The 16,803-nt window shown below is 36.2% G+C and overlaps 2 protein-coding genes and 2 long non-coding RNA genes across 4 annotated transcripts; 1 reads left to right on the plus strand and 3 right to left on the minus strand.

Moving 5' to 3' along the window:
- Positions 1-332: 332 nt before the first annotated feature.
- Positions 333-2,209, plus strand: LOC111784447 (transcription factor DUO1-like). Its single transcript, XM_023665152.1, has 3 exons — positions 333-691; positions 1,180-1,420; positions 1,520-2,209. The coding sequence occupies exons 1-3, from the start codon at positions 498-500 to the stop codon at positions 2,000-2,002; spliced, it is 918 nt and encodes a 305-aa protein (XP_023520920.1). The 5' UTR covers positions 333-497; the 3' UTR covers positions 2,003-2,209.
- A 1,120-nt stretch (positions 2,210-3,329) lies between these two features.
- LOC111784448 lies at positions 3,330-5,462 on the minus strand. Its single transcript, XR_002813538.1, has 5 exons — positions 5,296-5,462; positions 5,153-5,216; positions 4,616-4,952; positions 4,464-4,540; positions 3,330-3,469 (listed from the first exon to the last, which is right to left on the minus strand). It is a non-coding gene; the product is annotated as an uncharacterized LOC111784448 (long non-coding RNA).
- A 2,618-nt stretch (positions 5,463-8,080) lies between these two features.
- Positions 8,081-13,865, minus strand: LOC111784445 (ELMO domain-containing protein 2-like). Its single transcript, XM_023665151.1, has 8 exons — positions 13,680-13,865; positions 13,168-13,337; positions 11,636-11,745; positions 10,272-10,340; positions 10,025-10,140; positions 9,864-9,918; positions 8,189-8,309; positions 8,081-8,085 (listed from the first exon to the last, which is right to left on the minus strand). The coding sequence occupies exons 2-8, from the start codon at positions 13,253-13,255 to the stop codon at positions 8,081-8,083; spliced, it is 564 nt and encodes a 187-aa protein (XP_023520919.1). The 5' UTR covers positions 13,256-13,337; positions 13,680-13,865.
- Positions 8,487-9,574, minus strand: LOC111784444. The gene is made up of 3 exons (XR_002813537.1): positions 9,523-9,574; positions 9,202-9,296; positions 8,487-8,588 (listed from the first exon to the last, which is right to left on the minus strand). It is a non-coding gene; the product is annotated as an uncharacterized LOC111784444 (long non-coding RNA).
- Positions 13,866-16,803: the final 2,938 nt, after the last annotated feature.

Here is a 16,803-nt window from a genome sequence, read left to right on the forward strand (position 1 = left end):
AAAAGTTTAGAGACCTCTTAGACATTATTATATAGTATGTTCTTACTATTAGACGAACACGACTCTCCACAATAGTATGATATTGTCCACTGACTTTACTTTTATTCCTCATTTATAAACCTATGATCATTCTCTAAATTAGCCGATGTGGGACTTCAATCATTCAACACTTACAACATCTCCATTACAAAATTATATTAAACCATTCTTATAATTATTCACAGGTGAATAAATTTAAAATAATTATAAGTTTTTTTTTTTTTTTTATATATATATATATATAAATTTTTAAATTTTTTAAAGGAAGGAAAAATGAAAAGAAAAGAGAAAATGCAGAGAACGTGGGGAAATGCCGGGAAGTGGCTCATAACCGTCTCAACCGCCACATCGCTTCAACAAAAACCAATCAACAGAAACCATTAATCTGCAAGTAGAAGCGCCTGCATGCTCAAACATGGCGTCGGATAAACATAGTGCACTGTAAGAGGAAACCAACAATGGAAGAAAGTGGATCACAGGAAGCTTTACGAAAAGGGCCATGGAAATTGGAGGAAGATGAAGTGCTTTTGAATCATGTTAAGCGGTTCGGCCCCAGAGACTGGAGCTCCATTCGATCCAAAGGCCTTCTTCAGAGGACCGGCAAGTCCTGCCGTCTTCGTTGGGTCAATAAACTCAGACCCAACTTGAAAAAGTACGCGATTCTTGCTTGACCGCCATTAATTTACTTTCCTTCCTTTCTGCTTTTGGTTTTTCATGGATGAATTCAAAGGTGTTTGATGTGGGTTGGGGTTTCTTGTTCTGTTTTGTTGTTTGATCTACCCGCACCCGTTTTGTGTTCGAGTTTTTTTATTTTATTATTATTTTTTTTTTTTTTTTGGTGCCTGCAAACTGTTTGTGAAAATGTCTGTAAGAGTAATTTCTAGATTATGGTTCTTCAAGTTGTGTTATGGATTTTTCTTCCACGAGATTCCGATCTAATTTCAAGGAATATGAGTTTGTGTGTTCTGTTTTTCTGTGTTCCACCAAATCCCTCTGTTTTTGTCCATTATTTTGTCTATGTGCCTGCAAACTGTTTGTGAAAATGTCTGAAAGAGAGATTCCTCGACCATGCCGTAACACTACAAGTTCTATTCATTGCTAATATGTTTGGATTTCTTGTTCTCGCCCATTTCCCCCAAGTGGGTGTAAGTTCACGGCAGAGGAGGAAAGGGTAGTGATAGAATTGCAGGCACAGTTTGGGAACAAATGGGCGAAGATAGCGACTTACTTGCCCGGCCGAACCGATAACGATGTGAAGAATTTTTGGAGTAGCAGGCAGAAGAGATTGGCTAGGCTTCTGCAGAATTCAACTACTCCTTCCAAATTGCAGAGAAGCACTAGAAAAGAAAAGCCAGTCGATTTTGATGTTCCTTCCATGGAGGTATTTCAGGACTTGTAATGTTGTTGGTTTGATCTTTATCTGTTGGCTAACAAGATCTTATGACTGTTCTTATGTGTTTGGTTTTCTTAAACTTTCAAGGCACCAAAGCTGAGCTGTGCATCAGACGGGGATGCATCCTCAAGGCCAATGTCGTGTTCATCATCTTTCAGCGCTGATAATGCTGAAGCTGTTGATATGTTCTGCTCGTTACCTGATCTTTACAGACCCAAATTACTTGGTTTTGGTCAAGACTTTGTTCAACCGGAATTCAACCCATTTCCGATTACGATCAAATCCGATCCACAAACCAATTTCCACCCTCTGCCACTAGGTTCAACATTTTCATCTCAAGGACTACTCCATGATCCCAACATTGATGTTTTCCTTGAGCCTTTGGATGTTTCTCAATTAGATAATGAAGTACAGTTTCCGTTCGGGCTACAGTTTTACGAACCAATGGGACGTTGCTCGAGTCATGATGTTGTAAGGGAGAATGTTGAGAACCCAGAAAGCTTCTTCAATGAGTTCCCTGCGGACATATTGGATCAAATAGAACTGCTTCCGAGCTCACCGGAGAACTGATTCTTTTCCCCTTTCATTTCTGTAAAATGTTGGGAACTTTGGTTTGCATCCTTATCTGTGAATGTCAATTGGTGTCTTCAACTGAATGTGTTTCTTTTCTCATTTGAACTTGTAAAGTGAAAGGTATTCGGATTTCTTCCATGTTTCTTTTGTGTTGCAACAAGTTTTAAGCATATATCTAACCACTGAATTTATTATATTTTTCAATTTTGTGAATGTGTGAGAGCTTCTCATCTTAATAAAATAAATATAACCTTTGTATTCTTTGCAACATGTCACAAAATGAGATCAGCCAAATCTATAATAGTGCAAATACTTTCGCCACCAACCCCAAATCATGAGTTGGATCGTTACACTCATACCTCTTGAATTGTTAGGGGCATAACCTATTATTTACCATTTTCATGCTTGCGTTGTCACAAGCTTCTCGTTAAGCTCTGTGAAGCTTTTCACACGTCATATTCCATGTGAGGTAAGTGGTGCCGATATCTTGTGGAAGTTCCAAATGAAGCATAAGTAATATCCTACCAACCCTAAGAAGCTTTTTATCTGCGAGGTCATTATTTCATAATGACTTCTACCTTGGCTTAAGTCTACTAAGATGCCTTCCGTCAACATGAGGTGCCCAAGGAAGGCTACCACTTGAAGTTAAAATTCACTTGTGAAGAATTTGACGCATAATTTATGTGCTCTAAACATCAACAAAACCTTTCTTTCTTAGGTGGATCTCATGTTTCACTTCTATTTTGAAGTACATCAACGTAATATCGATAAAAAAACAATTATGAACGTGTTGAGAAAGTCTTTAAGTACCCCGCTCTTAGTTTCATGAATGTTGTAAGGGCGTTGAACCAGCCTAAGGACATTACCCTAAACTCATAGTTGTAGTAACAACTTTTAAACGCAGTTTTCGATATATCATCTTCCTTAATACTGAGTGATGGTATAACTCTATGTTAATACACTAGATCGAAGAAAACCGTTATCGAGCAACTCAAGTTCCTTGAGCTCGGTGGGAGTCATCCTATATGGTGTTTTTGAGATTGAGGTGATTCTTGGTTCCAAATTGATTCTAAAGCTCACTTTCCTAAATGAGGGTAAACCTAATAGCTTCCCAAAAAATACATCCTCAAACTCCAAGACTATCGGTAGATATGTTCTTAAAGGTATTGATAACTCTAAGAAAGCAGAGTTATACTATTAATGTCACGACCCGAAATAAATAACTTCAAGCCGTGACTAACAATGACTATGACATGTAGTGTGTAAGCGAGAAATTCAAGGAAAACATTATTCCAGAAGTATTTCATTTATTTGGTAAGAAAAATGTTTTATTACCAAAAGTACATGTGTCTAGGTAAAAACAAGAAGGAAAACATGAAAGACAAAGTGTACTATTTAGTAAAACTAGACTGACGCCCTAGGACACGATCAACGTGCCCTCTCTTGACTCGACGCCTCACGTACCTAAAAAAAAAAAAAGGTATAGCAAGAATGAGTGTAAAAATTATACTCAGTAAGCCACCTACTTTTTGGCTCTCGTCGCACCCTAAACTTAACAAACAACCACGGACTTCCCTTTGGCTCTAGAACATCTGGTTCTGGTCTTACCTCATTAGGGCTTTCCCCTTGGGACTTGTCCCTTCGGCTTCTCTGGTTCTTAGACTTTATATTTATACCCCTAGAGTTCCTTTTATGCTAACCTGTGTTGGGTTAGTGACTTGCGAGTGGCTACCTCGGCATGGGTATGAGATTACCTGGGTTCTTGCCTAGAAAGTGAGCTGCAACCCCCTCGCCCCATGGTAATCCCCTTGTATTTGGGAGGGCTACCTCCCCCATCCCATCCAGCTAAATGGTCAATTACGATGTGGGTATCCTGCTTCCCATACTAAACGACTATTGAGCAGTCGAGTCCTGATCAGGAACCCGCTGGTCCCCCACGAAGCTATAACACCATCCACACACAAGTAGCCTAAGGGTACTCTAGAAGTGGTTTGTATGTCGTGATGGTCGGTTAGATTACTAGAGAAAGGTAAAGTCTATTCCTTGGTGACTTGTCGCTCTAACCACAAATCTCTAGACTTTATTATACCAGTGGGTCATGAAAATTAACTGAATATGCAACTACAATCATCCAGCATCATCATACAAAATTCATGCAAAATAAACATACATGCTCAACAGGGCGATAACATCCATTAACTCCCGGAGCGCATATTTCACAAATTCCCATCCTTCTTTCAGCATGAAGTATACATAATCATAATGAATGGAAACTTACAACATAACAGCAGTACTAAGGTAATTCTCATAATAATCCACACCATACATCTTGCTTTTAAAAGTCAATTACCTACGATCAATAACGGAAAGCTATGACCTAAGATAATTAAACTAGCATGTATGCATTCCAAGCGACTCCTACAAGTATTACTTCCTAAAATTCCGTGTGGTGACTTACTTGAATGATGCGTGCCCTAACGCACCGGTTCCACACAATTGGCGTATTAAAAGGTAGTGATTTTCCTCAATTAGGTCCTATTTCATATAAAATGGAGTTAGGATTGGAATCAGGAGGAAAATAGGGAAAACAGAAGTCGAAAATAAGCTTACACGCGCTTCCATGCGCCAGCCACGCGCCGGGGTGCAACCACTCGCAGGTTCCACGCGTGAGTGTCACGCGCCCAGGATTTTCTGCAGTCGCGGGTCGCCGGTTCGGTTCGAAAACAGTGGTTCGGGTGGACCGCGGGTCGTCGGTTCGGTTTGGTTCGCCGCGCGGGTATCGGGTCAGCCGAGGGATGCGAGCAAGGTTGCGTTGCCGGGGATGCGTGACGCAGGGAGGCTGGAGCCGCGTTTTCCCAGGTGGCGTTCGACGTGTGTCCGAAGGTGGTTGGCGCACGCGGTCCTCTAGCCGGTTGACACGTGGCACACCGGCGGCTTCTCTCTCCTCCTAGCAGAAAATCAAGGTTTTCGATTAGTTTTCCGAGGTTCTTTCCATTTTCTATCTCTCGATTATTAATCCAAACAGTAATGGCTTCTTCAACAAAGTTTGATCATACTTCAACCTACGTGCCAATATTTTTTTCTTGATTTTTACTTAGTCATACGATGAGTTATGAGCGTCGGAAAGAGGTCCGGTAACATCCTTACTGTTCTTGGAAAGATTCTCAGATCTCGACGTTTATTTCCTCACAAAATTAGTGACGGATCTTCCCTGGATGAAGGTAGTAAACTTAAACACTCTACTCCCAAACAAAGATCTCAGATCTGAAAAGTATCGTTCGAAATCTTACCTTGCGGGTTTTCTTTCTGATCTTGACGAAAGAGGAGGAAATCTCAACAACACGAGTTCTTACTTCTCTCCAAAAAGGACTCCATAGTGTAGGTCTTAGTAGGGAATGGATTCCGTCAGTGACTCTCCGACGAAGACTCCGGCTATTCAATTCTCTCTCAAACTTTCTCTCAACCTTCTTTCTCACACTTCTCTCTTTTGCAGGGATCCTGTGGAAACCCTCAAGACCCCTACAATGGGGTGAGGGGTAAAATGTCTATTTTGCCCCTTGGGCTTTGACCGACTTTTTTCTTTTCTTTTCTTTTCTTTTCTTTTCTTTCTTTTTTTTTTTTTTTTTTTTTTTATTTTTTTTTTAAGTATTACAATTGATAACTATCTTGATGTTACACGGTTTAAGTCTTGCTAGAGTGTCTCACAATTAACCTCTTTACCCATACAACTAAAGCTTCATTTGAGTACTTTCCCTATAATCACAGGGAATGATCATCTCCTTGGAGTTATTTCCTAAAAAAAAAACCTTTATCACACAAGCAAGAGACCTAATAGAATTTTCGTAAAATATCTATTACTAGCTCAATCTCAATTTATGGTTTCATAGTTTTAAGTCGTATTCCTCATTTCAAAGTCTATCTTCGTATATGCCTATAAAAATTTGTACAATATTTTACCATCTTATCCAAATAATAGTTGAACAACTTTAAATCAGCTTACTAATCTCTTTTCATGAGTCTATATCTCCACAATAGTAGTTTAAACCTTGCTAAATCTAAACATGTTAGGAATCATCAATAGATCAAATAGCATTCATGAAATCAACCGCTCAACCAATAATCCTAGATTATTTATTGTGATATAATCCTATTTATTGTGATATGTGAGAAATTTGGTCATATTTAGTATCTAACATATTTTAATACATATTTTTAAATATCAACTAAATTTTATAAATATCTTTTCTTTAATGTAACTCAATCCATTAATAACCTCACTCATATTTAAATTCAATAAACATGTTTTTTCTTATTAAATATTAATTTAAACTTTTCTAATTTTCTTTCTACAAAATTAATTTATTAAACTCTTGTCATTCATAAAATGGTAGATTAAAATATGTCCATAAATAAATATAATCATTACATGCAACTTGGTTCTTCGTCATTTAAAATTTCAATCGAATCAAAAATTCATTTGGTATTTATAACTAATAATAAAAAATTCATCAATTACATAAGGTACGATAAACAATTTATTTGCAACTTAATATATATCAAAAACAATTTATTTGCAACTCAATTATATATTAAGTCTCTCTCAAACCCGTGAAAAGGTAAGATCTTATTGTCCAAGTCTTGAAATTATCTCTTAAAAAGAGAATTCATCTACTTTCCTATGTGAGAAGAAATGAATTCTATCTCCTAAATTTAGGTAGCGACTCAATATTTGGTCTATTCCATAAAAGTGTAGACTTATTAAATTAGCTATGAAGGTCATTCCACTCATGCAAGTCAAAAGAACCAGCCCCATAAATAGAAGTTTAAAATTAAAATCATTAATAAAAAGAGATTAAACATTTTGTGATTTAAATTTATACAAACTCATCATATATGATATCTTCACTCACATGTCTCCACATAAATAATACGATGATCATATCTTCACTCACATGTCTCCACATAAATAATACGATGATCACTTATAAAAATTATAAAATGTGTCATCTCAACTAAGAATCTGAGCATGATTCTTTAGTACATCAACTTCATAGTTGCTCAAAATTATAATAAAATAACTTTGGATCTTATATTGAAAAATTATTTTATTAACAAATAAAAATATTTAATTACACAAGCTTTAAAACACAATACTCAATAGCTTATACTTTTGTATCTTACTTCTATACTTTGTACTTTCCTTTTCGTTAATGGTAAACAATGTTTTGATTGTTATAAAAACAATTTTCTTATTCTAATCTAACATAAACAAAATGTTTCATACACAAATTCACAAAACTTCCACCATAAAATTGAGGGGAGAGCAAAGTACCAAAAAAAAAGTAACACAATACTCTAAACACAGGTTTTTGATTCCTAGGCTTCCCATTCTACACTTCAAATATGTTTTTCTAGATCTCAGATCTCTCCAAACAAACCTAGTAGGGTTCTAATTCCAATGGTTTTATTTATCTTAAACAAGAGCCCAACACCCCTAAGTCTGGCACCACCTATTTTCATTCATCTTCCCTAACCAAGGTAGATCTAATTCGAAAATAATATATGCATTGCATTCATTTTTAATTAACCTTTCATCATATAATACCAACACATACATTTTGCCAAAGCTTAGTATAGAGATGTAGAACCAAACATGAGAGCGAGATTGATAAAAGTATAATGCAAGTTCCAACTTTTTCCCTTTCTCTCAACATTTGAAAGTTGTCAGACCACGCAAAGTAATCCAAGAATGGCACATTCTTCCTCATGCATTAAATTTCATAGGTTAGATCCCAAAACAAACAAAACAAACAAAACAAACAAAAAATCATTATGGTGTTTCACATTCACAAGTCATGAGAGGAAGTCTTGTATGCAGAGTGTGAAATTTAAAAAATAAAAAATAAATAAAATAAAATAAATAAAATAAAAAAAGCTCATCCATCAAACTTAATTGCAAACAAGTCTCAACCTCAAATTCCGAGAAGAGGAAAAAAAAAAAAAAAAAAAAAAAAAAAAAAAAAAAAAAAAAACACGCGAGCACATACAAACACAGTGAATCAAATTTGGTACATTCTAAGCTGCACAAAAGTTAATTTGACGTCAAAGAGGCAGTTTTCGAATTAAATGTGGCAACTATCATTAAATTTCCATTGAATATATTGATTCATAGAGAGAGCAAACCTGCTTCAAGATCAAGCATTTGAATAAGCATAAATGTGATGTTCACCCCAGCAACAGCAAATGGGTATTCCCATAGAGACCGATCTCCCTCCTGCTTTCGAAGAAGATCCTGGAATGACTTCTGTAATGCATTCCAAAAACTTTAGGGTTAAAAGACGATAACCGTAAGCGCATATGGATGGTCGAAGCTGAAACTGTACCACAGTAACATTCTTTACTTTTTAGTTTGTTTGTTTGTTTGCTTGCTTGATTCTTCTTCTTCTTCTTCTTCTTGTTTTCTTTTTTTTTTTTTTGGTNGCTACTGATTGAGAAGGCCGTATGAGGGTAGTTCTTCTAGTCTTGAAATGTCCTCGGCTAGGAGCTCTTTTTCTAGTTGTCGTCGTGTTGCTTTCATTACCGTCTATAAAGAGAGTAACAAAAAAAACTTTTACCGTCTATAAAGAGAGTAACAAAAAAAACTTTTAGGACATATATAATAAACTTGAACCATTTAAGGTAGCTTCCGTTAGGAATCACAACTCTTCACAATGGTATGATATTGTTCACTTTGAGCATAAGCTCTCATGACTTTGTTTTGGGCTTCCCCAAAAGACCTCATAACAATGGAGATGTATTCCTTACTTATGAACCCATGATCATTCCCTAAATTAGCCAACATGGGACTCCCTCCCAACAATCCTCAACAACTTCATCATCCCATCGAGTATGCTGAAATTTCAAATTAAACATCTAATTTCTATGCTTCTCGGGCCATAACATAGGGAAAGGAAACACCCATGAATGTGCTTTCACTTCTCAAAAAGAAGGTGTCAAGGATCAAGATTCCGGAGTGGCACAAGTTGAATGTATCACAAGTCAGTTTGGTTTGATTTGATTTGAAGAAATGTAACCTAAAGTTTGAGAGGATATTTATCGAATATAATACGTAAAACCGGGAACAACGCATATATCGATCAGCAGGCAAAGAATAAATTTGACAATTTCAAGGAAAATTCAAGTTCAGAACTACATACATTGAAGTCCATATATGATGCACGCATGGCAAGCCATTCATGATCCATTAGTTTGAACGTGATACAATAGAGTATGTCAAATGCCGAATCATTTTCTGTCAGGAAAAAAGAAATACCTGGATTAGTTGATTTAAAAAAGAGATGCTTGTTTCGCATGGATAATTATCCATCAATATATTATGAAATCATCTAAGAAGATATCGCATAATCAATAGCTACACATATTCGTGACATTGAGAAACTACGAGCAGTAAAAGCATTTCACTCGGCAAATATGGCTTTCACTTCGTGCAAATACTCAACAAATTGGTTGCAAATTACCTGCAAGAAACTTCAAGAAAGTTGCTCCCACAAGTGTCCGTGGCTTGACTGCAAATATAATTTCATGCCATTAGTTCGTGAGAAAGGAAAAAAAAAACCATTGGTCACGGCATCAGAAATATCACGAAATACTGTAAAGCATGCATTTGCCTCCCTCCACACCCAAAAAAAAAAAAAAAAAAAAAAAAAAANTGCATGTACTCATCAGTAAATGTCTAGGTTTGTCTGTGAAAATCAGTATATCCAATTTTCATTTAATAACTTTAGGTTCCTTTTATCCAAAAGCAAACTAAGTCAAAACTCCAAGGAGTTAAAAAGCAAGGTGTCAAAAAGTTGCATACCGGAAAATTTCTGGCGAAGAATAACAAGTTCTCCAATGAAATAAAACCACCACCCCTAGAGATAAAACACAATAAATAAGAATTAACACAGGAATAACTGCAACAAGAAAACATAAGAGCTATTCATGTCAAGTATGAGCTACAACGTAATTCTTAGTTACCTAAAATCTGTCGATGGATCCTTTCCTTGCCAGCCCATTTCCTTCCACTGCTCAGATATCAAACCACGAAGTTCTTCCTCCGGGAAGGCCACATTCCATAGAGCCCTTAGAGCCTCCTATCAAGAGTTCAAATCTTCATAAAGGAGAAAAACTAAACAATAATCATCTCAGGTTCTCCCGCCACCAGACACGCAGAATCTCTATATTTTACATCGTACATGACAAAAACGTTGCGCAGAAAACAAACCTGGTGCTCAAGGATTGAACTATCATAAGCAATATCTATGCGGTTCTGCAGTCTCAGCAAGCATTCCTCCTAATAAAAGAACCAACATGTGCTGTGATTTTGAGATACTGATTCTATCTTAAAACAGTTAACAAAAGTAGTTTGTGTATTGTTCCTCTAGAGATATGAAAACTACAAAGGAATGCTGCAGGAGTGTCAAAGACCAATCAAAGAACTATATTCAAAGTTAAATTAAACCAATAAAATCAATTATCAGAGTGCACTGCACATAAATTGTTTGCACCTCAAGGATTTACTTTTGAATGCGCGAAAATTATTTGGAAGGAGAAAAATTAAGTTTAAACAGGTGTAGATGAAGGCAATGAACACTTTGTATGAAATGAAATTTCAGAACTTGTTTGTGTGTATTCCAACTATGAACAAGCAAAATTTACTTAGTCATGTGAAAGAAATTTTATTGCCCTCTTCTATAAATATGGGTATTGGAACTTGGCTATTCGACATCCATTAAGTATGAAACTATTAAGAACATAGTAGAAAACCCTAGCACTCTTAAACTGCATATCCATCCGGCTTTGTCTCAACCATGTCTACTAAAATGCAACAATAAAGCACTCTTAAAATTACTGGATGAGAGAGTATAGAGGATGCTTTAGAAAAATGGAATCCTCGTGTCAAGTAAACGAATTAAAAAAGAAAAAAAAGGAACACAAGTGGACCAACAAAGACTTAATGCCATTTTCAGTGCTCTCTCACTAAAAGAATTCAAATTGAATAGCTTACTACAGCAAGGAGACTTGGGATATTTAACACATCATTCATGAAAGATAAGTACACAGTGTAAAGCTAGACTTACACTAGACTGAAACTACAATTCAATTCAAATAAGCATAAGCCCACAAGCTCTAAAAGTTATAATCAGATCTCCATCCTCATCATGGCAGACAATGAAAGAATAACCCATTACCTTAAACACAGTTTTGAGAGACACCGAAGCTCTTTTGTTAAATCACAAACCACTCACAAAAGAATATGCAGCAGCACAAAGAACAAGAGCATAAAGGACTATCATTTGAATTCTTAACAGTGGATGACAATTATGAGAATATGTTTTTTTAAAAAGAAGACGCCCAAAAAACAAAGAAACGAGATAATCCTTTTCTTTTCTTTCTACAATACACATTGCTACAGCTCCCTTCACAGTCCATCTAAGTGGTGTAAGCTTAAGAAAAAAGCAAACAGCCAAATAAACCACTAGCTCTCCAGCCTCCAAACACATCGTCAAATCAAAATAATAGTTAAAATAAGACTCCTTCCCATTCAACGAAAATGGAAGTTAACAGTCACCAAATGCATAAAGTTACCTGTGCAGAGGTCAAGTCAAATGATGAGCGCGCATCACTTTCTCTTCTCTGTGCACAAACACAAGAAAGACCCCGGCCAAGCCATGCAGCTGATCCTGCCACAACCTCAGCTGAAATAAAACAAAAGCAGATCAATAACGAAAATTCAAGTTTTCAACTATCAATTACAAAGTCCTCTAATCCTGTAGACAGCTAGATAAATGTATATGTTAAAAAACAAAACACGCCCAACAGTTCATGTATATGCTATTAAACTTAATTTCCTTGCTAGTTGCTATCCAACTTATTCATGGTTTCCCGAGCTTGAATATATGGTAAAGGTATGTCTTTCAGAAGTCCCACGAAAAGCCATAATTTATGAAAGGGAAACCAGTACAAGTTTCTGATAACTGAATAAGAGGGTTCTAAAATGGCAGAGATATTAGATATTAGATAATGCTAAGGAAAATGTCACTCTAACACAGCAAAACAAATTTGAAAATGGAAATAAGAGAAAAGTACAGAACATTGTCCTACTAACACAGGATAAGGTGGAGCCATGGAGGGCGCTGTTTATGCAAGAAATAGCACAAGTTTGAAAAACAATTCACAGCACATTACACATATTGAGAGCACTAATGCTACAAAGTCGATTTGATCATTACAATTCGTTTTTCCTAACTCATGATTTGAACTTGAAATATAGTTACTTGCGAATAATCTATATTTGGGTCAGTCAAGTAAAAAACAGGGGTAAGTACTGAGTAAAAATGAGGAGAGATCTTGCGTCATTCCAAAACACTGATTGTAATTGCAGACTATTTCTCCACGAGCAAAAACAAGAATTAATGGCACAGTAAAAAAATAATAATAATAAATAGTATATTTTCTGTATAGAACAGGATTAGAATATGCAGTAGAGATAACGCCATCAACGAAGAAAAATACAAACGCCCCAAAAGGTGTTTGAGTTATGTCAAGCAACTAAGGCAGGCTTGCGTCCTGCCATCACGTACATCCAACAATCAACGGTACATAGGAGAAAATAATAATCTAATCAGAAAAAAACGTGGTTAATTAATGAGTTTCATGACTTCTGCCGGAAAGATCTATATCTTCCCCAAATTTCAATGGACAACGTACAATGCAATAAATTTTTTAAAAAACTGGAAAATGAATCCGAAACTAATCTGAATATCAAAATCACGAACTTCCGGTACTTGAGGAGCTGGAAAAATTAAAAAATAAAAATAAAAAAATCCCGCTGAGTAGACCCACCAATACAGATTTGAATCTCAGCAAGCATGAAGCCAGTAAGAGCCTCAGTATAAGCAGAGCTTAGCGCACATCACTCAACTTCAAGTCACAGATCTAAACTTCTAAACCAAAAAGTAAACCGTAAATTAAGAATAAGATAAAGAAAAGAAAGCAAAAGGAAGAGAAAGAGAGAGAGAACTTTTCAGCGAAAGAAAAGCGAAGACGAAAAATTCTAATTTTAATGTAAAGAAGAAGTAGTGGGAGACAGAGATGCCGAAATTCAAGATAATATTCACCTGAAGACGAATGGCAAGTATTTCCTCGCTCCAGTCCTTGAGAAATCCTCCTCACAGCAACAAACGATCCACCACCTCTATCGTCCATCTCGCCGTTCTCTACGTCAGACCGTCATATCCCTCACCAGCACCACAGCAGGTTCCCACTCCTTATCCTTACAACAAAACCTCTGACATTGAAATTCATCCAACACAAACAAGAATCACAAGAGCAATTAGAATAACAACGTTAGACGAAGCTAAATCCAGAATCGCAGAAATCCAGCAGAAAAAAAGAAACCAGACTCAATCCAGACACTTCAGAGCAGAGAAAATGCAGAGGGAAAGAAAGAACTGATAAGGATCCGAAACCAGTACATGAGCAGAGCAGAATTACGGCAACCAGAAACAACAGACGATACAATCGAAGGAGGTAAAACGGCGGCAAGAATGGGGGATAGATGATATCAAGGTAAGAAAAAACGACAAAAAAGAGAGGAATGAAATAGGATGAAAGGAGAAGGAATTTGAACCTGGAAATCGGCTAGGTTAGGAGCAAGATCTGAGAGCGAGAGTCCATGGAAGTTGGTTCAGAGGTCGTGTTGTTCTGTGAATGTATATGGATTTGCAATTGTATTATCTTCTTCGTCAGTGTTTCAAAAAGCGTTTTTGTTTTGGTTTTTGGTAGAACTGAGACACCAAGGAGCGCTGAGCGTTTTTTTTTTTTTTTTTTTTTTTTTTTTTTTTTTTTTNTGGGAAGAATATTTTTAAACGGGAAGGAACCCATCTTCGACGAAAATAGTTAATATTTGTAAGAATTAAGTAGTTATAGTCATTTTAGTCGTGGAATATAACTCTTAAAACATCATTAAAATCATAAATTTCATGATAAAGTCATGGTCTTACGAACATAATTCAGAAATAAAATTAAAAACAATAATGAAAATTAATTTAAGTCTAAACAATTAAACATGTTGTTAGTCTATGCACGTGTTGATTATGATAGGTTCAGAGGCACATTGTTCTTACCTAAAAAATAATGTAGCACATGTTCTGAGTATTTTGAATAATACTCAATAAGTGACTCCACTAATAAGGAAGGTGGAAATTGCATCTAGAAACCTATCATTAAAATATCCAGGGATAGTCTCCAGTCTGGACTAAATTGGATGTGCAGTGCTTCCCTATACACAACCCACATGTGCGAAGGTGAATCCCCACGCAGTTTGCACTCCCCTTGACCCATCATAATTGAGCTAGTTGTCTGTAGTGACGTCCGGAGGTCAGTAGACCCCTGAGTGTTATGCACGACATGATCACTATCATCATCGGAACGTACGCGTCCGTATTCATCATCATAAAAGGGAAAGTATCCCGATGCTTATGTACATACAAAAATGCTTATGACATTCACAACATGCTTCTCAATTTAATATAGAAAATAACATCATATTAAGGAAATAATATTATCTACTTCATCATATCATCATAACACATCGTAATCATCACAAAACATCATCAAACATCATCATATAACTCATATACGTCATCATACACCATACATCATAATCATACATCGTAATCATAAAGCATAAGGGACACGTGTCGGTGCCACTAGGCATGCATCAAACAATTGCCTAGTCTATCCTAAAGTAAGGGTTTAGGGTTTACCCGATGTTTCCCTACTTTCGAATTCGCTAAGCTTTCATTCCTCGAAGCTTCTTCAAGTGTCGTTGGAGGTCGTTTTCTATTAAGTCGCTCATCACCTTCAGTAGTATTTTACAATTCTAACATAATTCAATTTAAATCGGTGAAATAAGACATTATAATGACCTTAATAACATATTAATATTCATTAAGAAGGCATTTCAAGTATATCATTAGTATATATGAGTAATCGGTAATCATTCACAAATACAATTTCAAGTGTACAAAATATACAAAATATAAAATATATTAGTTGATTAGCATACGAACCTAAAATATATCAGATATCATGTAGATATACCAATGTGGGCAAAAGTAGATAGTTGGACAAAATAGGATGCTAAAAACTATATCCCGGACGGGGAAGCATCTATTTTTTTGGTCCATCAAGGAGAAGTTCGGGATGAAACCAAAGTAGATGACAAAGCGGTGCCTCTAGTGTATGATGGCTTGTGTTGTGCTGTCATTTCAGATCCTGACCAATTTCAACACGGGTGAAATTATTCATTTCTTTCAATGTTAATTTTGACATACGTCCTTTTTAAGGGGCCTACAGCTATTAATTATGTGGCATAGGGGTTACATCCCGTATAATGAAGATAATGTCTTTTTTGGGCTTTCCCTTTCGGGTTTACCCTCAAAGTTTTTTTAAAAATTAATGCTAGGGAGAGATTTCCACACCCTTATAAAGGTTATTTCGTTTTTCTCCCCAACCAATATGAGATCTCACAAGTCACCCCCCTTTAGGGCCCAACGTCCTTGTTGATACTCGTTCCTTTCTCCAATTGATGTGAGACCTCCACCAAATCCACCCCCTTCAGGCCCAGCGTCCTTGCTGGCATACTGCCTCGTGTATAACCTCTAGTATAGGCCTTGAAAAGTTGCACGATTTTATTTTAAAAAAATATCTAATTTGGTCAATTATTCTCAAAGTTATTGCCTCTCGAACATTAAATTTCAATCATTTTTCCTCTCGAGAGCATTGAGATCGCATTCGCATGCACTCGCTTGTATGATCTAATATACACACCCGAGTGGGCAATTATATTTTTGTCCTATCTCCTCCATACAATTTCATTTTAGCTAAATAAACACTTGTTCTCATACTATTTTCATGCTCTTTACAACTATGTTTATAAATTGACCAAAATATTATAAGTTTAAAATTTAAGTTTAATTGAGCCAATTGAATGATTTTTTTTTTGCTCATGTAACTTTCTCGAGGCCTACAAAGTCACAACTGCTTATGAACGTGGATAAATATCATATGGTTGTGGAAGTTCATGATTCCTAGCACTTCTACCTCCTCTCTAAATCTTTTTTCTAGCTTAAACTAGCATAGAAAGGGCCAAAAACTGCCCCAAATAGGAAGGATATTCCTACAATGTAGGAACAAAGAAAGAGACGGACAGACCTCCCGAGACTCCGCCCAAGTATGGACCTCCATCTTAGCGACCCACAAAGAGCTTAAACGAAGTAGAACAAGCCATAGAAGTGTTATGACAACAACAACCTTTTTGAAAGGAGTATATTAGACTCACAAATCACTCTTACTAAGAAAGAAAGATATCAAACCAAGCAACTTTGGCCCCACACACACCGTCCAACAATACGAGCAAATAAAATGATCTAATTCATGAGCAACTTGGATTCGAAGAACAAAAACATGGGCCCAATAGAACTAGAAGCTCTAAAGAACATAATGAATAAGTTATAATCGATTAACATATTAAAAACCCTAGCTAACCATCTTCTTATATGGGTAGTAACCTTTTTGGAAATACACAAACAACCAACATATAAGAATGTGCTTGAAATAAGAGGTAAAGAAAGATATTAGACCAAAAGAGTAACCAATGGGAACTATGTGAATGTTAAAAGCTCATCAGAATGGCCAAGTGTCATATAGAACCCAAAATATCTAAATCACTCAAATTGAAGCTAAAACAA

Source organism: Cucurbita pepo, unplaced genomic scaffold, assembly GCF_002806865.2.
Source record: "Cucurbita pepo subsp. pepo cultivar mu-cu-16 unplaced genomic scaffold, ASM280686v2 Cp4.1_scaffold000201, whole genome shotgun sequence".
In the NCBI taxonomy this organism is placed as follows: Eukaryota; Viridiplantae; Streptophyta; class Magnoliopsida; order Cucurbitales; family Cucurbitaceae; genus Cucurbita; species Cucurbita pepo.